Source organism: Staurois parvus, unplaced genomic scaffold (genome assembly GCF_062004578.1).
Source record: "Staurois parvus isolate SC_StPar_1 unplaced genomic scaffold, SC_StPar_1.0 ptg001049l, whole genome shotgun sequence".
Classification (NCBI taxonomy): Eukaryota; Metazoa; Chordata; class Amphibia; order Anura; family Ranidae; genus Staurois; species Staurois parvus.
In genome coordinates, this window is record NW_028318845.1 from 638,015 (window position 1) to 663,330 (window position 25,316).

At 44.1% G+C, this 25,316-nt stretch overlaps 1 protein-coding gene across 5 annotated transcripts in view; it reads left to right on the forward strand.

The window, feature by feature from the left end:
• LOC149440896 (class I histocompatibility antigen, F10 alpha chain-like) overlaps positions 1 to 25,316 on the forward strand; it is a 90,105-nt gene that overhangs the window by 13,926 nt on the left and 50,863 nt on the right. For all 5 annotated transcript variants that reach the window (XM_089658005.1, XM_089658009.1, XM_089658008.1 and 2 more), the window contains exon 2: positions 3,276 to 3,536. In XM_089658005.1, the coding sequence (XP_089514131.1) occupies positions 3,276 to 3,536 (261 nt within the window). The remainder of the gene's footprint in view (positions 1 to 3,275; positions 3,537 to 25,316) is intronic.

Genomic DNA, 25,316 nt, shown 5'->3' on the forward strand with positions numbered 1-25,316 from the left:
CGCCCAGTAGTGCCACCCACCTGTGCCCATCAGTGCCGCCGGTAAGTGCCCAGCATTGCCGCCAGTCAGTGCCACCCATCAGTGCCCAGCAGTACTGCCCAACAGGGCTGCCTATCAGTGCCGCCTATCAGTGCTGCCTATCAGTGCCGCCTATGAGTGTCCATCATTGTTGCATATTAGTGCGCATCATCAGTGCCGCCTATCAGTGCTGCCTATCCATGCCGCCTATCAGTGCCCATAAGTGTTGCCTATCAGTGCAGCCTCATGAGCGCAATCAGTGAAGGAGAAAAATTACCTGTTTGCAAAATTTTATAATAGAAACTAAGAAAAACTTATTTTTTTCAATTTTTTTTTGCTGTTATTTTTATGTTTATAACGCAAAAATTAAAACACCCAGCGGCGAGTAAATACCACCAAAAGAAAGCTCTATTTGTGTGGAAAAAATGATACAAATTTCATATGGGTACAGTGTTGCATGACTGCACAATTGTCATTCAAAGTGCGACAGCGCTGAAAGCTTAAAATTGGTCTTGACAGGAAGGGGGTATAAGTGCCCGGTAGGCGAGGGGTTAAACAAGCTGAAGTTAGGAGCTGATTGGCTCCCATGCACAGCTGCACCAGATTCTGAGCGCTCCAGGTTTTAGTAAATACCTCCCTGTGTATTCGGTACAAATTGCACCTTTGAGGACTCTGGTTGCTTGGCTGTCATGTACATCCACAGGCTTCGGTGCTGGCTGAGTGATCAGAGGAGTGCAGCAAGTAAAGCTCGGACTTGTCATCGTCTTACTTGCACCCAGCAGTGAGTAGCAGGAACTCCAGCTTTGTCTTGTATACAGAATATTGATCTGTGATGTGGCAATGTTCTAGGGGTGTGCCAAGAATAATCCTGAGCCTAGGCTGCCCCCCCTCATTGACCTCACAGTTACTGCGGGGAAGGTCTTTGCTGCCGACACTTACATAGACTATTCTGCCTGGCAGGGGACAGTTTAGGCCTCATGTACACTGGGCATGTATCCGGGGGGGGGGCATGACACTCCAGCATATAGGTACAGACAGAAGGCACTGGTGCACCATTCAGCCCCATTGCTGGCCGCCTGTACAACTCCATAGGATTCTGACAGCTGCTGGATGGTGCACCGAGCACTACCAATGTTTAGAGCGGTCAGTCTGTCTGCAGTCGCAGCAAAACGCACCAAAAACACACTGGAATGCACATGTCCCTATGTAGATTGAAGGAAAAGAGAGGGAAAAAATGAACCAGAAAGCATCAAAAACTCTCCGGAACACATCTGGACTGCGTTTCTATAGTGTGAACCGGCCCTCAGAAAAGTCCATTCTCTTGCTCTCAGCCTCCTCCAAATCTTCAGATTCCTTTTTTTTGCTGCTGTGATCCAACTTCCCATTAGAGGGTAGCCATGTTTATTATCTATGGTCCCACTGGATGTAGGGACTACCCAGCTTTGCTTGCACTAAGATGAACTAGGGACTATGGACAATGGAAGTTGTAGTGTGCAGAGAGCAGTGTACATGACTGCCACTAACATGCACTGCTCATTCCAAACATGAAATGGAAGGGAGGAGGAAAAGGAGAGGTGTGGGAGCTCACAGAGGACATTATACAGAGGAAGAAAAATAACAGAAAAAAAATCATGACAAATAGATTACAGGACTTGTAAGTAGTGGATGTAAAAGGTTTATTTTTGGAGTAAAAGATACATTTTAGTGTCACTTTAATGGTTCGATGATCTGTCAGACCTCTGCTGCTTCCTGGGTCCCTGTTGGAGGGCCAGTTCACTCTCCATGCGTTTCAGTTGCTTTTTTCCTGCATCCAAAATACACAGAAAGTAGGTTATATGGCTGTCTATGTCATAGTTCACATCAGTGCTTGCAGTTCCAGTGCGTTCCAGTTGCAGAAAAAAAGTAGAACAGGCTGCATTTTTCTGCACAGAACTGTACTGGAACGCGGTAAAATGCACCAGCATGAACCAAAATGCACCAAAGACATATGGAACCCATATGTCTCTATTTGAATTGAAGAAAAAGGGGAAAATTAACTGGAATGTGCCCAAAAACATTCAGGTAGAAACGCAATCAGAACACATCTGGACTGCGTTTCTATGGTGTGAACGGGTCCGGGTAGTTTTGCCTTCACAGGTGCAGAGAAATCTCTCCAATAAGGACTCAGCAGGATTGTAAATTGTGAAATAAAACCTCCCATCTGTCATCATTCCAGACTCTGTAGGCTCTGTAGGTTTTGATAACGCTGGTAACGTTAGCTGTGTAAAGTTTTTCAGCAGTTTTATAGCATTTTTGAATTAGCATTTATCAACGTTTTGTGCGTTTTTTCACGTTTGTGTTTCTTAGTGGGTTTTTGGGTCATAAAGTCCAAAAACATCAGTTTGCCGCGATTTACCACATTTTACTGAGTTTTGCCGCATTTTTCAGCATTAGAGCGTTTTTACAGCTAAAAAACTCCTCTAGGAACCCACTAGTCTTGGGTTTTTCCAGCCAAAAAACATTGATTACAGTCTATGTGTGTATGGACACATATTATAACATGCTGGGGAGTTTACTGGCTGTAGAAAAAAACGTCAAAAGCCAAAAACAGCCGCTGTAAAAACATCCCGTGTGCATGAGGACTTACCGCATTTAAAAATAACAATCATTGGCTGAGATTATAACGCAAGTAAAAAAAAATAATTTGCTGAGAATAAAAAAATCTTCTCCCTTGTTTTCCCCAAAGCCTGGGCAGCCTAGATCCCATGGTGTGCTCTGTGTACATGACACACTCCTGACCCCTGCACTATGGATGCTACCTGGTTGTCACTATGCTTGCTGCCTTTTTCTTCTCCTCTGGGTACCCAAGAGGGCCCCTGTCAGATCGGTTGTATAGGGCCACCCTGATTGTGATTCATTGACTGTACAGGTAGCGCAGTCAGCATATGTTTGGAAATCTTCTCAGTCTGATAGTTTGCTGGGTGATCACACTGATCCTCATAGCACTCCTGCAGGTGATGTCCTGGAAATGTGTGTTGGGATTTGTATTTCCTCTCCCATGATGACGTCGGTCTAGGCTGAATATATACAGTGCTGTGTAATGGAAAGTTGTCTATTCCTTTTATTATTGCTAAGTGCAGTAACCCATGGCAACCAATCTGATTTCACTTTACAGCTGTCAGGTGACTGAGAGAGGAAATCTGATTGGTTACTATGGATTGTTATATTCAGAACTTGGCTATTTGTGTTACTGAACACCCTCCATGTCTCTCTATCAGACAGTCACTCTATGCGGTATTATTACACTGGAGTCTCCTCTCCGGGATCCGGGCTCCCTGTGTTCTCTATGATCGGATATGTGGATGATAAGGAGACAGAGAATTATAACAGCGACACTCGGCAGTATCTTCCCAAGGCTGAGTGGATGAGGAAAGTGGAACCTGACTACTGGGAGAGGTGCACACAAATAGGTCGGGGCAGTGAGGCTGTTTTCAAGCACGGTGTACAGATATTGATGGACCGATTCAACCAGACTGGAGGTGAGACAATTCTTACATTTCTATTTCTTTATTACACCAAATACAAACATGGAATAAAATGTATACAAATGTGCCAGAAATGTGTCTGATGTATGAAAAGATTGGGGGCCGTTTACTGAATGCTCAGTGAGTATGGTATACATCGGGGGTCGCAAGCCGTCAATCGTGATTGACTGCAGGGATCTGAAAGGTCGATTGTGACTGCGGTTCTGCCTCCCCCCAGCCTCCACCGCTCTCATATTATCGGCAGAGCGGAGAGCAGGAGGCAGCATAGTGCTGGATGGAGGGCGGGGTCAGGGGCGGAAGGTGCTCATTGATTGGTTGCTAGGCTGTCCTAGCAACCAATCACCATCTTGGTATTATGAACTCTGGCAGCTTCTGCTCCCGCCTTCCACCCAGCACTGTGTTGTCTTCTGATCTCCGCTCCGCTCTACACATGCTGACAGGTAGGCAGTGCTACCCGTGTGATATGGGGGAGACACTGGGGGGGGGGGGGGACATAGGAGACACTGTGGGAGGGGGGACACAGGAGACACTGTGGGAGGGGGGACACAGGAGACACTGTGGGAGGGGGGGACACGGGATACTCTGTGGTGGTGGGGGCTCACAGGATACTCTGTGGTGGTGGGGGCTTAGGAGACACTGGGGGGGGGGGGGGGCCTTAGGTGACACTGTGGGAGGGGAGCTTAGGAGACACTGTGGGAAGGAGGACACAGGAGACTCTGTGGGAGGGGTGGTTTAGGAGACTCTGTGGGAGGGGTGGTTTAGGAGACTCTGTGGGAAGACGGCATAGGAGACACTGGGAGGGGGGGACAGAGTAAACTACAGTGGGGGGGATTTTGATGAGAAAAGGACAGGGGACACTGCACTGGGGAATGTGGACGCAGAGGACACTTTGTCTGTGGGGGGGATACTGCTATGGGGCAGGGTATAGAACACTACACAGTGTGGGGGGTGATGTGAAGGACGGCAGAGGACACTGGTTTGGGAGGAGGAGGTACAGGACACTACCGGGGGGAAGGGGACAGAGTGCACGACAGTGGGGGGATGTGTGAAGGGGGGCAGTGGACACTGCTTTGGGGTGTACAGGACACTACTGTGGGGGGAGGGGGGCAAAGGACACAGCATTGGGGGGGTACAAAACACTACTGTGGGGAGAGGGGGGCAAAGGGCAGTACAGGGGGGGGGGGGTGATGTAAAGGGGACAGAGGACACTACATTGGGGGATACAGGACACTACAGTGGAGGGTGATTTAAAGAGGGGACAGAGGACACTACTGTGGGGAGGGTGATGTTTTGTTTTTTTTAAGGGCGCCGCCTAGTAACACCCCCCTCCCCCCCCAAGGGGATCTTTGCTTTGCTCTATGTTGTCCAGGTAGACCTCATCCTACCCCGGTATACATGGTGAAGTTGTGTTCATTCCAATTATCAAAACCAATGTGACAGCAAACAATCCCGTCTTTCCTCTCCCTTGTACATGATTGGGTATATACAATGAACAGAGATCTGTCTTATTACTAAGCTCAGTGAATGTTCCCTTTGCATTGTGATCTGTCTTTTCCTTTAGTAGATGAACCCCATTGCTGTGACTTCACAAAACAGCTAAAGTTGGAGAGATGACATGAACAGCGATCCCAGAGAAATGTCTTGTAGCAATGCTGTCTGTGTCGGGGCTGGAGAGCTGTGACCCCCACCGTTTTAGGATTCTTATAAAGACAGTAATGATCTGAATTCAGAGAACGTCACTAGATAAGATGTTACCCCCAGAGTCCTGTATGTGGTCCCCAAAAACTAGATTTGTCTGGTCCTGTATTTATATGATTACCAGGGACATGTCTAGTACTCTGTATGTACACCGACATTCCATGTGAACTCAGATCATGAAATCAGAGGATGCTACAAAGATTACTACTGTACAGAAAGTGTGCAGAACCTCTGTATTGCAGGCCATAGATGGGGAGAAAAACGGCAGATTTTTCTTTTAAAAAACGAAAATTCGGTCGTTCAAGCGGCCGACGTTACCATCAATGGTAAAAAAAATCGGCCGATTTTCATCCCTTCTACAGCCGGCAAAAAGTGTCCCTGAAGAGAGCTCTGCTATTTCTGACAGTTCTCTGACAGTTCCTTGACATTTACAGCGGTTGAAACATTGTATCTATTTGTTTCCATTTAGGATACAGATGTTTTTATTCGGAAACAAATAAGATACAATGTTTCAACCGCTGTAAATGTCAAGGAACTGTCAGAGAACTGTCAGAAATAGCGGAGCTCTCTGCAGAGACACTTTTTGCTGGACTGGAATTCTTCTTATTTTCATCCTACTTCTTCTTCTTCATCCTCATCCTCCTCTTCTTCTTCTTCATCCTCATCCTCTTCTTCTTCTTCATCCTCATCCTCTTCTTCATCCTCTTCTTCTTCTTCCTCATCCTCTTCTTCTTCTTCTTCTTCTTCTTCATCCTCCTCCTCATCCTCTTCTTCCTCATCCTCATCTTCTTCTTCTTCATCCTCTTCTTCTTCTTCATCCTCTTCTTCTTCTTCTTCTTCATCCTCTTCTTCATCCTCATCCTCTTCTTCATCCTCACCCTCTTCTTCATCCTCATCTTCTTCATCATCTTCTTCTTCTTCTTCTTCATCCTCTTCTTCTTCTTCATCCTCTTCTTCTTCTTCTTCTTCATCCTCATCCTCTTCTTCTTCTTCATCCTCATCCTCTTCTTCTTCTTCATCCTCATCCTCTTCTTCTTCATCATCCTCATCCTCTTCTTCTTCATCCTCTTCTTCTTCATCATCCTCTTCTTCTTCTTCATCCTCTTCCTCGTCTTCTTCTTCTTCTTCTTCCTCATCCTCATCCTCTTCTTCTTCTTCTTCTTCTTCCTTATCCTCATCCTCTTCTTCTTCATCATCCTCATCCTCCTCTTCTTCTTCTTCTTCATCCTCTTCATCCTCATCCTCTTCTTCTTCATCATCCTCTTCTTCATCCTCTTCTTCTTCATCCTCATCCTCTTCTTCTTCATCCTCATCCTCTTCTTCTTCATCCTCTTCTTCATCCTCTTCTTCTTTTTCTTCTTTTTGTCTTCCTCTTGCAGGTCACTGCTCATGCGCAGATTTTTTTATCGGTAAAAAATCGGCCGATTCGCCCACTAATTGCCGCGAAAATCGGCCGATCGGCAAAATTGGCCGATTTTTTTCCAACTTTACCGGAAAAAAAAACCGGCCAAAATACCGAAAATCGGCCGACCAAATCGCCCACTAACGATCCGAAAATCGGCCGATTTTCGACCCATCTATGGCCTGCATAAGGCTACGTTCACACCTATGAAGGTTGTGTTTGACCCATTTCTGTGTTGCGTTTTTGCTTTTTTCTTCTTGTTGCTAGGCATATTTAAAATGCAGCAAAAACACAATACATGCTTTTCTGCAGCGTTTCCATTGAAGTTTATAGAACAAAAAAACGTAACTTTTTGCATTCAAAAAAGTCCCTGACCCTTTCCAGAAAACGCATTTCCCATAAGAAATCATGTTAAATGGACTGTACTGGGTTTCTGCAAAACACTGCGGAAAACGCTTAGGTGTGAACAAACATTCTTACCCAACAAATTCTAAAGAGAACTTGGAGTATGAGGCCCTATTCACATCGTGTAGCAGAAATGCGATTATCATGCAATTTTGAGTGTTGCATAGGGTAACCCATTCACTTGAATAGGCTGCGCTATGCATGTTTGTCACCTAAAAAAGCTCCTGCTCCTTTTCTGGTGACAAGCTTCACACAATTTTGAAGGGGGCAGTTTGCCACAATAGCCGCGCAACAGTCATGTCAGAGTCGCATCCCATTTGGGGTGTCATTGAAGGATAATATTTTTATGTTGTGCTGCGGCTGCCGCACGATTTGGGATCACAGGAGGAATCACAGCGATTCGTCTCACAATCCCAAATCGCGAGATGTGATCGGGCCTAAAATCTCATAGTCCCTGTGGAGCTGGTTGTGGTCACATGGTTCTGTGCAAACATAATGATGTCACACTTGTGCGATATAATTGGAGCTTTCAGTGGGTGGGTGGAGCCTGCAGGCTGATTTAGAGTTCCTGTTCTGATTGGTGGATCAGGTGAGATGGGAGCCAGAAAATAAATGTTGGTTGGCTTACAGATATCACTGCAGTGCAAAATTGTATATAAACACAGAAATCACACAGACAGTCTATTCATGTGAGATCAAACTACAATAAAAATCCCAGAATTCCAAACTGAATGACGCTCACCAGACATTTATCTTTCTGGTATAGAAAGGTAAAAGACATTTTATCAGACCTCCATGGCAGCACACCTCCAGCTTGGTCCACTCCACCCTCCGCTGTACTTCTCCAACATCCAGGTAAACAATAAAAGGCACAAAGAACAAAACCGCAATAGTGCAAAATCATGTTTATTATTTAAAATGCACAAAATGGTCCATATAGACTCCCATTTGTCTTGTGCAGCAAAGCACTATGTAATAAAGCGCTAGTAAAGGTGCCAACCAGTCCGCCTAGTCAGCTCCCCATCTATCATGCTGCAGATCATCCGCCAGATACATCGAGCTGCCAATCTACACCATGACTCTGCCCTTCTGTGATGTCACCAGGCTCCGCCCCCATGCGTTTTGTTCCAAATGAAGTTTGAAGAGTACAGTCTGGTCATGCATCCCGCTGCTTATACTGTATAACCCATTATGGTGAATTAGACTCCAGATGGCAGCAATCTCCTTCTAGTTAGATGTTGAACAAGAATATTATTGTACTATTAACCCTTCCATACCAGCGGTATTAATACAAAGGTGAACAGAAGTGGATTCATGGAAACCTACAAATAAAAACAATTATTAATTTCAAAATGAAGAATTCCAAGTACATTATAATGGGATATAAATCAATAGATTAAGCATGCGCAATATAATAAATATCCTTAAAGAGGAACCTAACTGAGTCTGTGTCTGAGCACCACAATCTGAAAATGCTATTTAATTCATTTTTAATATTAAAAAAAAAAACTCCCCCATCCATCCTTGTCTCCATGCTTTATTTTAGTAAGACACACCCCCTAGCATTTCTAGCCACAGCCATCCTGAGTAAGGGCAGATGATTCATGTATCATTTACTTCCTGATATCCGTCTGCCCATAGTTTAGACATGCAGGCAGGAGTGTGCTTAGCTGAGAAAGTCCCTCCTCCAGATAAAAAAAATGTCCATGAAGACTCCAGGGATGTATGACATCATTTTGACCTAGGCTAGAAACCAGGAAGCAACTGAAAGAATGTAAAAAAAAAAAAAAGCTTTAAAAAAGTAAATCTAATGTACCTTCCCGTCTATTTACTAATGTCAGCAGCATAAAGATTTAAAATAATATTGATTGAGTGATTTGAATTCTCCTTTAATGGCAAACAACTCTGTATAATTACAACTCTACAATGCAGAAACGTAACAACACGGAGTTAATGGCCCACTTGGGACAGCTCACTGAGTCTAGGTTCACGCTGCTGTGCTGCAGTAATCATTGATGTGCCTTATTCTGGGCGTTATTCTGCATTACATGAAAGCAGCCGATTCATTTACAACTACTTTCTGCATCAAATGGCAATGATGTGTACATGTTATTTTATGTTCTGTATTATGGTATTATATGTAACATAGATTTTGTAGCACAGCACAGTGCATGGTGGTGCATTAGTTGTGTTCTGATGCATTTCTTTGGCAAAGTGCATTGAGATGCCATTAAAGGAGAAGTATAACCAAAGCTTTTTTGGCTGCACTTCTGTGGACCAGAGGAGTGCAGATAGTTCTACACTTATGTGATCCGGACTGAAGCCCGCTGTCAGATGACGTCATAGAGCTGGTCCAGGCTCTGGAAAGATCCCAACCATTTGGACATGATCTTCCCAAAAGCCTGGACCAGCAGCTAGCTCAGCCTCTCTGCGATCTGCTGAGAGTCTGAGCCAGCCGTTCCCTCCCTCTCCACAGTCCAGCACACCAGTGAGCGCTGGAGGGGAGAGCAGAGAGCCAGAGACTGACAGTCCCCACTCTTTGCTCACAGTGGAGGAGGAGAACTGAGCAATCAGCGGTGTTCGATCATTCAGTTCTCACTACAGAGACAGTGGGGGACAGATGCAGCATTGGATCAATGTTACATTCACCAGCTGAGTATAATTTTTTTTCCCTAAACACATACTTATTGTAAGAACAGATTTCCAATGTGCAAAATGTTTTTCCACTAGTTGTGGCAATGCGTGTGATACCCCGGCACAAAAGTGTGAACTAAATCTAATAGTTGAAAAGAGAAGTATGGGGCTATTTTTCCCCCCATTATACTTACCTAGGTGGATGCAGCATCAGTCCGATGCTTCATCTGTCCTCTGCCGGCTCTAAGGGTGAGAACTCAGCGATCACATGATCACTGTCACTGAGAGCTCCTCTCTGCTTTGAGCAGAGAGCAGGACTATCAGTCACCACTCTCTGCTCAGCCCCCCCAGTGTTCATTGGAGGTCAGGGCTGTGGAGGGGGAGGGAGCGACTTGCTGAGGCTCGCGGTGTTTCACTGAGACGCTGAGGTAGGTGCTGCTCCAGATTCTGGGGTGGATCCTGACTGTGAAGTCGCCATCTTTCCCCAGTCTGGACCGGCTGAGTGATGTCAGCCAACAACAGGCTTCAGTCCGCTGTCAGCTGAGAACGGGTCACAGGAGTGCAGAACGAACTGCACTTCTGTGATCCACATGAGGAGTGCAGCCAGGAGAGCTTTGTATGTAGTTCTTTAATTCACATTTGCTCGGGACTTCTCACTGAGGGGTAAATGTACACAGACCACTGATATTACAGCCAATCAGTGAGTTCTGTGTGCTGTGGAGACCATCTCACTACCGGGATGGATGCTGGGAAGTGATGTGTATGGGGGGGGGGGGGGGGAGTACAGGGAACCACCAATGTGTCTGCTGGGTTTGTACGAACTTTCTCTGTTCAGCTAAATTCAAGAATGGAGGCAGAATCCCCCGAGAGAAAACAAAAGTGGCAGTTAGGCTTTAAAATGTTTGTAACCAGAAATCATTGATGTGTGGATGTTCTGGCAGAAATGATAAGTGTCAGTATGGGGGTGATTTACTAAAACCAGAGAGTGCAAAATCTGGTGCAGCTCTGCATAGAAACCAATCAGCATCTAACTTCAGCTTGTTCTGTTAAGCCTTGACAATAAATCCTGGAAGCTGATTGGCTTCTGTGCAGATCTGCACCAGATTTTACACTGTCCAGTTTTAGTACATCAACCCCAATGTGTCTGTAACTGGAAATAATTCTGTGACTTCATTGCTTACCTAAATATTTATTATATATTTGTAAAGCACATATATGCCTTTTATTTGGTACTTTCGAGTAGAGTTTTACTAGAAATATATAGAAATATATATATATATATATATATATATATATATATATATTTTATTTTTTTTTTAAATAGGCTGACATTCAAAAATGTTTTTTACGTTAACTTTTTTGTTTTTGTTTTTTTTTTTTTTGTGTGTTAATCAGATTTTTTATGTCATGTTTCAAACATTTTGTCATACTGAAAAACAGAGACTTGCATGGTTAGGATTACCTTATTAACAAGAACAGAGAAAATATAGCGGTAGAGCTTCTTGTTTTGATAATATAAGTACAGTTTCTCTCAGATATTAGAGATGGGATCAGTCATTACAAAGTTTTTTTAACCACTTCAGAAGGCTTTACCCCCTTCATGACCAGGTCATGTTTTGCAATTCAGCACTTCGCTACTTTAACTGGCAATTGCTTGGTCAAGCAACACTGTATATTGTTTTTTTTTCTCACAGGGTTTTTGATTTTTGTATTCTATAAACGAAAAAAGACCAAAAAATAAAAAAAAAAAGACATTTTCTACCTCCTGTTATAAGGTATATCCAATGAAATCAAATTCCTTCATAAGTTTAGGCCAAAATGTATTCTGCTACATGTCACAAGTGCTGGCATAAGCTAGGCTGATCTTGCTAACAGTACAATTTTGGGGATACTATACTATTGGAGCCACCAATATAGTTCTGGCTGTGCCCAGGATACTGATCTGTACAAGCACTATACTAGTGATAGTGTGGCGGGCAATCAGGGACTGCTGCTAACTGACATTGGCTGGGAGGGATGCTAATTGACTCCAACTGACACTATCTGATGTTGCTAGTGATGCTAATAAAGTGATAATACCTTACACTGACACCGTGCTACTAATGACACTGGCTGGGTGATGGGGGAGATCAGGAGGACAATCAAAGGGTTAACTGTGTGGCTAATAAGTCTATGTGTGCTTCTTTTACTCACAGACTGGCTGACTTTTCTTCCTGATTTTAGCTCTGAACGGTAAGTGAAATAGGGGAGAAAAAAAACACACATATCTGTGCTGTGATTGCCCACAGCAATGAGCAGGTTCACAGCCAAAATCATTGACTGCAAGCCTGCTAATGAACTGCAGCATGAGAGACACCGCACAGGTGAGCACAAACCTGTAAACCTGAAAGTTCGGCATGACACACCCGTACGTTGTGTTGCTCGGGGGAGCCGACTGTCAGCAGTAAAATTACTACTGACCAGTCAGCAAGAGGTTAACCACTTGCCGTCCTGCCACTGTATATATACGTGTGCAGGGCGGCAGTGGAGCGCAAAAGTACGTTTTAAAACGGGCTCCGCTCTCCCGACACTTTCATGGGTAGGGGGCGCGCGCGCGCGCTCCCGCCGACCCGCGGATGACACAATTCGATCCAGGAGGAATCAATCATTAGATTTCAGCCAGTGATTTCTGGCTGAAATCAGATGATCGGTCCCTGTCCTATCCTGTCCTGTGTTGACATTTACACAGGGCAGGATATGATGTCATTCTTCTCTGCCTGGACACATTCTGTTCCAGACAGAGAAGAAGACACAGTAAAAGTGAGTAAAACACTACACTGACAGTTAGAACACACCTAGGTCACATTTAATCCCCAGATTGCCCCCCCCCAGTTAACCCCTTCACTGCCCTGTCACCAGTGTCACTGATCAGTGAAGCAATTTTTACTGATCACTGTATCAGTGTCGCTGGCGACTTCCGATAGTGTTAGCGCCCCTCCCAGATAGCGCCAGATTGCCCGCCAGTACACCAGTAATCCCGTTTAACCCCTTGATCGCCCCCCCCCCCCCCCAGTTAACCCATTCACTGCCCTGTCACCAGTGTCACTGATCAGTGAACCAATTTTTACTGATCACTGTATCAGTGTCGCTGGCGACTTCCGATAGTGTTAGTGCCCCTCCCAGATAGCGCCAGATTGCCCGCTAGTACAACAGTAATCCCATTTAACCCCTTAATCTCCCCCCCCCCCCCCAGTTAACCCCTTCACTGCCCTGTCACCAGTGTCACTGATCAGTGAACCGATTTTTACTGATCACTGTATCAGTGTCGCTGGCGACTTCCGATAGTGTTAGCGCCCCTCCCAGATAGCGCCAGATTGCCCGCTAATACACCAATAATCCCGTCTAACCCCTTGATCGCCCCCCCCCCCCGAGTTGACCCCTTCACTGCCCTGTCACCAGTGTCATTGATCAGTGAACAGATTTTTACTGATCACTGTATCAGTGTCGCTGGCGACTTCCGATAGTGTTAGCGCCCCTCCCAGATAGTGCCAGTTTGCCCGCTAGTGCACCAGAAATCCCATTTAACCCCTTGATCGCCCCCCTCCCCCCCAGTTAACCCCTTCACTGCCCTGTCACCAGTGTCATTGATTACAGTGAACAGATTTTTACTGATCACTGTATTAGTGTCACTGGTGACTTCCGATAGTGTTAGCGCCCCTCCTAGATAGCGCCAGTTTGCCCGCTAATGCACAGGATTTTTTTTACCAAAAACATGTAGCAGAATACATTTTGGCTTAAATTTATGACTAACTTTGAGTTTATGATATATTTTTTATAGCTGAAAGTAGAAAATATTGTTTTTTTTCAAAATTTTCATGTTTTTTTTGTTTATAGCGCAAAAAATAAAAAGCACACAGGTGATCAAATACCACCAAAAGAAAGCTCTATTGGTGTGAAAAAAAGGACGTAAATTTTGTTTGGGTGCAGCATTGCATGACCGCGCAATTATCATTTGAATTAGTGCAGTGCTGTATAGCAAAAAAAGGCATAAATTACAGTATCTATACCATAGTTTGTAGACGCTATAACGTTCACACAAAGCAATCAATATACACTTATTGGGATTTTTTTTACCAAAAACATGGAGCAGAATACATTTTGACTTAAATTTATGACTAACTTTGAGTTTAGGATATATTTTGTAAAGCTGAAAGTAGAAAATATTATTTTTTTTCAAAATTTTCGTGGTTTTTTTGTTTATAGCGCAAAAAATAAAAAGCACACAGGTGATCAAATACCACCAAAAGAAAGCTCTATTTGTGTGAAAAAAAGGATGTAAATTTCGTTTGGGTACGGCATTGCATGACCGCGCAATTATCATTTGAATTAGTGCAGCGCCAAACAGCAAAAAAAGGCCTGGTCATTAAGGGGGGTAAATCCTCTGGAGGTCAAGTGGTTAAATAGAACAATTTATAACCCCAAAGGACCAATAAGACCTTTTATGTCATTCCTGCATGGCATTGTGTAGGTAATGAGTGTGCCTCTCAAAGGCAATACATCTGTTCAGTTCACATATCCGTTCTTCCACCAAAGGAGGTGTTAAAGCAGGGGTGTCCAAACTTTTTTCAAAGAGGGCCAGATTGGATGAAGTGAACATGGTGGAGGGCCGAACATTTTTCCGAACATTCTTTGAACCATTACAATTAAATGCAAATTATTTTATGCCAAGTTAATTGCAAACGACATACTTTTCATTTCATAACATTAAGATCAACTGACAGCTGAGTTTTCACAATGTATTGAAAATAAATAAAAAAAAAAAACTTACCTGCACTAATGTGAAGGGTGAAACTGAGATCTGGACTGCAGCAAATCGGTTAGATCAGGTACAAAGGCCGTGGTTTTGATGCGCAAAATGTCACGCAGATGAGAGTCACTTAGTCTTGTCCTCACACGGTTCTTGTTAAAGTTCATAGCAGAGAATGTCTTCTCACACAAATATGTTGAGCCAAACAAGCTCAGCATTTTCTTAGCCAATGTCCGAATCTCTTGAAACCGGCCCTTATCTAGTTGGCGGTAAAAGTTCACAAGAGAGAGCTGTTGGTGACGACTGCGTAACTCGCTGTCACAATGCAGCTCAATGAGCTCAAGCTGCAGCTGATCTGGAGCATCATCGGGGTCAACAGAGAATGGAGAGGAGAAAACGCTGATCTCATTTTCAATAGCTGCAAAATCTTGAAAGCGCTGTTTAAACTCTTCAGCCAGAGATGCGATGTCTGCTGCATACCTGCTCATTTGCGCACTGATATTGTCCTGCGAAAAACTGTTCATTACTTCCTGCAATGCTGAAAAATGTATGGTATTGGGCTGTGTTTGTGACAAATGCCTTTGGAAAAGTTGCAGCTTTGTTTCAAAGGCCTTGAGGTGTGAATAAAGCTGGTTTACCACGGCATCTTTTCCCTGAAGACTCGTGTTTAGTACATTCAGATGCTTTATGTCAACTAAAAACCCCAAATCAGCCAGCCAAATAGGATCAGATAGTTCTCGCATCGGTTGCCCCTTTGTTTCCAGGAATTCTTTGATTTCCTATCTGAGAGAGTAAAAACTCTGCAGTGCAGACCCTCGACTGAGCCATCTTACATCATTATGATATAAAACATCTTCATATTCAGCCTGGATGTCCAGTAGAAACTGTTTAAACTGGCGGTGGCACAGAGCTTTAGCGCGAATAAAATTAATATTCTTTACAACCGGTTTCATAACATGATCATATTTGAGATATTTAGCACAGAGAACTTGCTGATGAATGAAACAATGGAGTTTAATAGCTTCGCCTCCTTCTTCAATCACCTTGTTACAGATTAGGGTTGATAATCCACTTCTTTCACCAACCATAGCAGGTGCCCCATCAGTAATAATCCCAGTAACTTTGTTCCAGGGCAGTTTCATGTCATCTATTGCGGAACTAACAGCAACAAATCTTTTCCTCTTGTTTGATCCGTAAGGCTTTGGAGGTCAAGTAGCTCTTCAGTCACATTTATTTCATTGTCCACCCCTCTCAAAAAAATCAGCAACTGAGCTGTGTCAGATAGGTCTGTGCTTTCATCACAGGCTATTGTAAAGAAGTCAAAATCCTGTCCTTTGGACATCAACTGTCTCTTAATATCTGATGAAATATCTTCAATTCTCCGTGCTACAGTGTTACGAGCCAGGCAAATGTTGGCAAACTCTTGCTTCTTCTCGGAATATTCTCAACCATTTTCATAATGCACTCTTTAATAAATTCACCCTCAACAAAAGACTTGCAATTTTTAGCAATTAACGTTGCCACCTCATAGCTTGCCTTTGTGGCATTTTCATTTGACTCACGGGCTCTTGTGAAAAATCGCTGTTGTGACATTAAAACCGCTTCAAGTTGCTTCAACTTTTTACTGCGGTCGCGCCCTGTTAGTTTGTCGTATGTGCTATGTCTCGTCTGGTAGTGTCTCTTGGCATTAAATTCTTTATAAACGGCCACAGTCTCTTGACATATCAGACAAACACAGTGAAAAAAAAATCCACTTTCCACCTTTCCTGGAAACGGCGGCCCTCACTGTCAACTTTCCTTTTTTTATTTATAGTCGCCATTTTATAAATTGGCCAGAAGGGGAAGAGTGAATGGTGCAGTGCCAGAGTAAAAATGTGGCCCTTCTGGAAATACGTTTATGAGAGTAATATGGCAGGAATTACATTTTGGAGATCTGTTCCTTGTTCATATTTAGCAAGCATAATTCTGCATGATTCTGCTTCTGTTTGACCTTGGCAGGTGTAAGCTGAGTTATTTGACACGGTCAGAGTCTCTGATAGCAGCTCACACACTTCCACCACTCCACAGCGTCACAGATTCTGCTAGGGCCCTACCTACCTCTGTCCAGCTCCCCGCATCCCAGCCCATGAAATGGCGGTCTGTCTCACACCCCAAATACAGCAGTCCCGCGGAGGAGGTAGCTGGAGCTGAAGTCTCTGCTCGGCAGCCGGGAGGGGAAGAGAAACACACTTCACGCTGGAAGCCCGGCCCTGACGTCACCGCCCTCTGTCGCTCCCAGCGCGGCGCAGTCACGCATGCGCACTGCTCTCAAGCAGAAGACTGTCTGCCACAGAAGGGAGGGCCGTGCGACAGCCGCATTTACACAGACCAGGGAGAACGCGCCGCAGTCAGGCATGCGCACTGCCCTCTGCTCTCAAGCAGAAGACTGTCTGCCGTAGAAGGGAGGGCCACATTACACAGAGCAGGGAGGGCTGTTGGAGGGCCGTATTAAACCGACCCCCGGGCCGTAAATGGCCCGCGGGCCGGACTTTGGACATGCCTGTGTTAAAGCGATATTAAACCCAAAACCAAAAATGTAATCAATTGCAACTTACCAATCATTAGATACGTTGGGTGCGCTAAAGTGTTACTAAACCCACAACAGTACAATCAGTCTGTATATGCAGATAAACATGCTTGTTATACTCACTGGGGAACCTAAGGGGTTAATCCTCTGCATTGTGTAAAAAGACTGCTTGATCCTGTGTTCTCTGATCCTCCCCTTCTTCCAGTGTCCCCCTCTTATCTCCTGATAAGACATATCCTGTGGAGACACTCTGCACATGCTCAGTTTGGTGTGTATTGCTAGAAAGGCTTTTTTTTTGTTAGAGTTCATGTGATCCGCACAGGACCAGTCAGTACTGTCCAGACAGAGTTTAGGGGTTCTGCATCCTCCTAGAGCAAAATGAAAACTCCTTCTACAAGCATCAACATGTGCTGAGTTGGACACTGATAGAAGTCATAAGACTGCTCTAACTGCTGATGAGAAAAAGTATTTAGGAGTTTATATTTACTAAAATAATTGCACTTCCATGTTCTGTGTACTGTGGGAGACCAGATATAGTGAATGCAGGGTCCGGGGAGACCAGATATAGTGAATGCAGGGTCCGGGGTTTAGCAACACTATAATTTGGCCAATAACACACCTCCTGTGGATGAATGAGCACAGGATGCATAGCAGACATCAGCCTTGTCAGTCTATGGGGAGGGGAGTGTTAGATGTTCTGGCAGATTTAGATACCCAAGCAATTACAGCAACAGCTTTTTTCCTTTTGGGATAAAAGTTTTACCTAAAGCTGACCATTGCAAACATCCCTGCCATTGGTAAATGGTTTGTCTCAACCCTCTAAACTGCTACATCTGCAGGAGAGCTTGTTTTGTTGTAAAACAAGAGAGTTAGTTGCAAGAAAAAGTATGTGAACCCCTTGGGATTACGTGGAGTTTTGCATGAATTGGGCATAAAATGTGCTCTGAACGTCATCTAAGTCACAACAATAGAAGAACACAGTCTGCTGAACATAATACTACACAAACATTAGATGTTGCCATGGTTTAATTGCACCTAACATGTAAACATTCACAGTGCAGGGAGGAAAAACTATGTGAGGCCCTAGCTTAATGACTTCTCCCAGAGCTAATTGGAGCCAGGAGTGAGCCAACCTTGACTCCAATCAGTGTGATGATATTGGATGTGTTGCTGACAGCTGTCCTGCCCTTAAACACACACCTGTTTTGGGTTTACTGGTTTCAAGAAGCACTGTCTGATGTGAACCATGCCTCACAGAAAAGAGCTCTCAGAAGACCTATAAACAAAGAATTGTTGACTTGCATGAAGCTGGAAAGGGTTACAAAAGTATCTCCAAAAGCCTTGATGTTCATGTGTCCACGGTAAGACAGACTGTCTACAAATGGAGAAAGTTTAGCACTGTTGCTACTCTCCCTAGGAGTGGTCGTCCTGTAAAAATGACTGCAAGAGCACAGCGCAGAATGCTGCATGAGGTAAAGAAGAATCCCAGAGTGTCAGCTAAAGACCTACAGAAATCTCTGGCACATGCTAACATTTTTGTTGACACATCTACAATAAGGAAAACATTAAACAAGAATGGAGTACATGGGAGGACACCATGGAGGAAGCCATTGCTGTCCAAATAGAATATTGCAGCACGTTTGAAGTTTGCAAAAGAGCACCTGGATGTTCCACAGCACTACTGGCAAAATATACTGTGGACAGATGAAACCAAGATTGAGTTGTTTGGGAAGAACACACAACACTATGTGTGGAGAAAAAAAGGCACAGCACACCAACATCAAAACCTCATCCCCACTGTAAAACATGGCGGAGGGAGCATCATGGTTTGGGGCTGCTTTGCTGCCTCAGGGCCTGGACGGATTGTTGTCATTGATGGGAAAATGAATTCCAGAGTTTATCAAGACATTTTGCAGGAAAACGTACGACCATCTGTCCGCCAACTGAAGTTCCGCAGAGGATGGGTGATGCAACAGGACAATGACCCAAAGCATACAAGTAATTCAACAAAACAATGGCTGCAACAGCACAGAATACGCCTTCTGGAGTGGTCCAGTCAGAGTCCTGACCTCAACCCGATTGAAATGCTGTGGCATGACCTTAAGAGAGCGATTCACACCAGACATCCCAAGAATATTGCTACACTGAAACAGTTTTGTGAAGAGGAGTGGTCCAAAATGACTCCAGATTGTTGTGCAGGTCTGATCTGCAACTACAGGAAACGTTTGGTTGAGGTTATTGCTGCCAAAGGAGGGTCAACCAGTTATTAAGTCCAAAGGTTCACATACTTTTTCCTCCCTGCACTGTGAATGTTTACATGTTATGTGCAATTAAACCATGGCAACATCTAATGTTTGTGTAGTATTATGTTCAGCAGACTGTGTTCTTCTATTGTTGTGACTTAGATGACGTTCAGAGCACATTTTATGCCCAATTCATGCAAAACTCCACGTAATCCCAAGGGGTTCACGTACTTTTTCTTGCAACTGTACTGGCCAGATCACCAGTGAAAATAAAGGAAAGAAAACCTAAAAAAGAAAACTAATGCAGCCATCACATCTAAGAATTGGGATGCTGGTATGCTGCAACATAATAAATGTTTTCTTTTGTGTTTAATACCACTTTATCCCCTTCACTGCCTGAGACAGTTTTTTGCACATTTGTTTAACCACTTGCCCTCCAGAGGATTTACCCCCTTTCCTGACCAGGAAACAGACAATTGCGCGGTCATGCAACGCTGCACCCATATGAAATTTACATCCTTTTTTTCCCCACGAATAGAGCTTTCTTTTGGTGGTATTTGATCGCCTGTGCGTTATTTTTTGCGCTATAAAAAAGAACGACAGTTTTGAGAAAAAACAATGTTTTTGACTTTTTGCTATTAAACATGTCCAGTAAAAAAAATTTTGAACATCAAATTTCATCATAATTTTAGGCCAAAATGTATTCTGCTCCATGTCTTTGCTAAAAGAAAAAAAACCCAATATGTGTAAATTAATTGGTTTATGTGGAAGTTTTATAGCGTTTACAATCGGCGGTATATATACTGGGATTTTTTAAAAATGATTTTTACTAGTAATGGCAGCAATCAGCGACTTATAGCGGGACTGCGGCAGGCATTCTGAAACTGGGGGAAACTGACTTGGCATCACTGACATCCCCAGTGACACCAATACAGTGATCAGCGGTAATAAAAAGCACTGACACTGTACTAATGGCACTTTGCAGGAAGGGGTTAACATGGGGAGATCAAAGGATTAACTGTGTGCTGTGTGCCCTTTGTAACTGCTTCACAGTGTTTGTGCTTCACAGTGTGCAGGAGCTGACAGGGGAGAGAACTGTTTTGTTTACAAACAGTTCTCCCCCACCCCCTCGTCGGAGATGCTCAGCAATCACCAGGCGATGGCGAGTAATCACTGGCTGGGACCCGGTGATTGACAGCCGCGGTTGTGAATGGTGGCGTGGGCGCGCCCCGTACCTGGTAATGTGAAATCCGTATATATACGTGATTTTGCGCACCGCTGCCGCCCTTTAGCAGTATTTATGCTATGGAGTGGCACTAAAGCGGTTAAAATAATCACTTTAGCCCTGAATATTGCATAAAACCCCAAATATTATATATTTTCTTAAACCAGACTCACTAGAGAATACAATAGTGGTAGTTCCAATTCCATATGTTACCCAATATTGCCACAAAATGTCAGTAAACAATAAACTAAAGTTAATTTTAGGTCACACCTTAAAATTTCGAGTCTAGACCTACTAGCCAGGCACAAACCTTACTCTCCACCAGTTGCCCCACCCAACCTTGCCCAGGTCCGCCCCCAGCCCCAGCCTTGCCCCAACCACGCCCCCTTCAAGCTTATGAAATTACATTTTTCCAAAATATAAAAAACTGCAATTATAACATAGTTTTATTATTTCAATTTAAACATAACAGCAATAGCTTAATAGCAATAGGGTGCAATCAAAATATCGAGTTTTACAGCTTTAAACCTGCAGTAAACATTTTGTATTTTTTTTATCTCCTGCATCTTTAGTAACTAAAGTCTCTTTTAAAAGATGTAAGTTTAGTTTACAGAATTATATATAATATTATGTTTCTTTTATATCCTTGTATATAATTATATATTAGGTATGATATTATGTCTCTTTTATATATAATTAGATAAATATATAATATTATGTTTCTTTTATATCTTTCTATATAATTAGATATTAGGCATATTATTATGTCTCTTTTATATATATATATATATATATATATAATATATAATTATATATAAAAGAGACATAATAATGTCTCATGTCTCCTGCGGCGGGGGAGAGCGGGTGTCTCCACTCAGCAGAGGAGAGCGGACCTCTCCTGCACCTGTCCCCTCAGCGGCGCTGCCAGTGTAATGGTGGTGCCGAAGAAGAAGTCGGAAACCGGAAGTTGAAAACTGGAACTCTGCTTCACAATGAGGCTTGAAGCGCAGGTGGAGCCGCTCCATCTGTGCTCGCCACACAAGGATTTCTCCTCGCATTAGGCGAGCGGACGAGCAGCTTTTTCAAGCCCTGCCCTATAGTACCCTGTATTTGCCGTAAGCAATTCTTTAAAAACTCACTATAGGTCATCAGTTCAGAGTTACACAGAAGCTCCAGTACAAAAATGGTTTTTCTCAGTCCGGCGTGCACAGCGATATGTACTGTAATGTGTATTGCAATCAATGTTTTTGCGCATAGGCGCCCGACACGTCTGTATGTGGGGGTGGGGGGCTCAAAAATTTGAGGGGATTTATGATCTTGGGTGTAACTTTAATTTTTTTACCTTTTTTTTCTTTTTTTTTACATTTATTCATCACATAGGGGACAAAAAGTCCCCTATGTGGTGATTATTTTGTGGTAGGTTCTTTTTAATGAGATTCTAAAGGTCTAAAAGACGCAGGATGTCTCGTGTCCTCCAGTAAAGTGCAGATCACACTGTATTAGATTCTTCCTCAGCCATACTGGCCAGTGAAAGTGAAAGGGGGACCAAGAAGTGACATTATACATGGGGGGGCAGCCATTACAAGGGGGGTTGGAAGCAATCACACAGCTGCCCAGCCACCAGATCTCTTCCATCTGACAGCCAGCAGTCTCCTTGTTAGATATACAATCTGACAAGTGTGTAGAATCCCCCGCTGTCAGGTCCGTACGATGGATGGAAGAGGCTGAAGAGGAAGCTTTGTGTGCTATGGGGGTTTATTATATATCAGAACAACAGCTAACCCTTTGTGGAGGTTATTAGTGGAGTGAAGGTGGTAGGAGAGGGGCTAAGAAGGATGGTTCTGGTACACATGTTGGAACTAGAAGCATATATCACATGGTGTGTATGAAGGATATTCACAGCAGATAAAAGTCTGAGAATTCATAATTGGTAAATAAGAGATGTGTGATGTCTGATTCCAGATGTCTGAGGTGTGCAGGTCTAGTTAGATGGGATACAAGCAATAGTTGGCAGATATTAGAGCGGCACACAGGGATATGTTGGAGATGTATCAGGGAGAAGTGCGCAGTGTGTGGCCAGTCAGCATGGGGTACATGGAAAGATATCAGGACAGAGCAGATCATCCACAAGTCACATTAAGCAGAAGCCTGGGACCCGATGTATCTCCAGGGGGCCCAGCTACTGTTCATCCTCCATGCTCCAGCAGAACACCAGTAGGATAATGCAGATGCTCCATGCTGTGTACCTCTCTGCTACTCGGTGAGGCCTCGTTCACACGGTCAGACTTCAGAGTACACCCGTGTGCAGGGCTGTTTTTGCCCACATGGGATGCACAGGTAGTATGTACATCTACATACAGGCAGTCTCGTTCATGCCTATATGGACACCGTCACGGCTCACAATTGGACATCCATGCAGGAGCGTGTCCCCAAATGCAGACAGTGGGAGTGTGAGGACATACAGCTGCTCATTAATGGGACTGCCTGCACACGTATGGAAGGAACACGTGTGTATCCTGTGCGGACAAACACAGCCCTCTGCACGGAAGTACACTTTAGTATGTCCATGTGAATGAGGCCTGAGGGAGGATGTACTTGTAAGTAACTGGATCATGTCAGTACAACCCAAATAGTGCGGATTCATTGCGCCTATTGAAATCCTTATCAATGCCAATTGAAGGGCTGGGTAAGAACAAAGCTGCTGCCTTGCCTCGGGCCTCTTTGTGACTTCATTCATCATTATGTAGGGGAGACGTGTGCAATGTGTGGATGGGAAGCAGAGTGTTGATGGGTATTAGGGCAGTACAGGGCACAGGGATCATTCACAGACATGTCAGGGAGATAGGAGTGAGGTGCGGGTAAAGGGCTGATTTAGAGGTGTCAGGGACCGGCGCACCCACTGTGGGCAAGCGGCAGAACATTGATGAGAAGTGAGTGAGGGATAGAAAATGAGCACAACTATACATACAAAGGTCAGCTCCCCCCAATATGTTCCATCTACATCCACAGGACTCTGCCCTGCCGTAACACAAATGGGAGGCTGTTCAGTGAGCCGCAAATATAAATCAGAACAATGGAGTATTAAAGATCATCATTTGAGTAACAGCTCTGAGCCTGCCCTGGGCTTCTGACTTCTCATCCAAGATGGCAACAACCAGCAGCAGTCCCAGGCCTGTTCAGTGTCATAATATCACCAATCATTACAGGGAGACAAAACAAAGTCATCTGACATGTGATCTTATAGGAAGATTGTTGCTGATACTAATATTATGGGAACAGGATCTCTAACTTCAGCCGTAATCTATGCTTCATGGTACACTTATTATGCAGAACTTCACCCAAAAGGGGAAGGTCCGCTTGTTTGCATTACCCCTCCCCCCACCTTGACTGCCATATTTGCAGGTACCCAGTTTTGAGAAGTACCCGCTCCCACTTCCGGTCCGATGTGCCGCAGCGATCAGAGCCAGAAGTTTGCGCCCCACCTTTTCCCACAGCCTTCTGGGACACATCACAGGTCCCAGAAGACTGCGGGACCATTCACAAAGTGCAGCACAGGAAAAAAATGGCTGTGAAGGTACAAGGGTTCACTGACAGATTCCCTTACTTAGACTAAGTTAACACTAGCTTTGTTAGCAGGTGTTTCGGAAGTGTTTTTAACACTCCTGAAACGCCTATGAAAATTCTACACATGGCAGTACATAATGCTGTTCACACTAAAGCATTAGCGTCGCGTCACGGCAAAATCAGGAGGAAATGAAGCTTCCCATCCCTGGCAGGCGTTTGCAGAGCATTTGCGAGGCAGTTGCGGAGCATTAATACCATTAAACTTCATTATAGGCATTTGTGGTGCGGTTTTAATGCTTATCAAATGCCTCAAAAACATGTATAGGGCGTTTGGCGAGCGTTAAAAATGCTTCCCAAACGCCTGTCAAATGCTTTAGGGGCATTTGGCAAGCGTTAGAAATTTGTCACATGTGAACGAGCCTTTAAGATGCAGGAAGAAGAATGGGCTCGGGGGAGGACATCGCTGAATCTCTGGACAGGTAAGTGTCCTGTATATTAAGTGAAATATTTTAATTTTTTCGGGGAAGCCTGGAGCTCCTCTTTAACCGCTTCCCATCCGCCCCATAGCAGAAGTACTGCTACAGGGCAGCACCGGTGCGCAAAATCACACATATATATATATGTGTGTTTGATTTTGCATTTCCGGGTAGGGGGGCACACGCCCTACCCAGGTCGCCATTCGCAGCCACGGCTGTCAATCTCCGGGTCTGGGCCTGTTCCCGATGATTGACGAGCATCTCAGCCGGGGTGGGGTGGAGGAGAACTGTTTGTAAACAAAACAATTCTCTCTCCTGTCAGCTCCTGCGCACTTCTTTGCATGGCTATGCACAAACACACAACCTCATAGTAAAACACACACAGCACACAGTTAACCCTTTGATCACCCCACATGTTAACCCCTTCCTGCCCAGTGCCATTAGTACAGTGTCAGTGCTTTTCTTTAGCACTGATCACTGTATTGGTGTCACTGGGGATGTCAGTGACACCAAGTCAGTTCCCCTCAATGTCAGAATGCGCGCCACAGTCCCGCTATAAGTTGCTGATCGCCGCCATTACTAGTAAAAATTAAAATAAAAATCCCAGTGTATATAAACCACCATTTGTAAACGCTATAAACTTCATGTAAACAAATTAATTTACATGTATTGGGATTTTATTTAGCAGAATATAATTTGACCTAAATGTATGACAAAATTTGATTTTAAAATTTTTTACTGAACATGTTTAATAGCAAAAAGTCAAAAATATTTT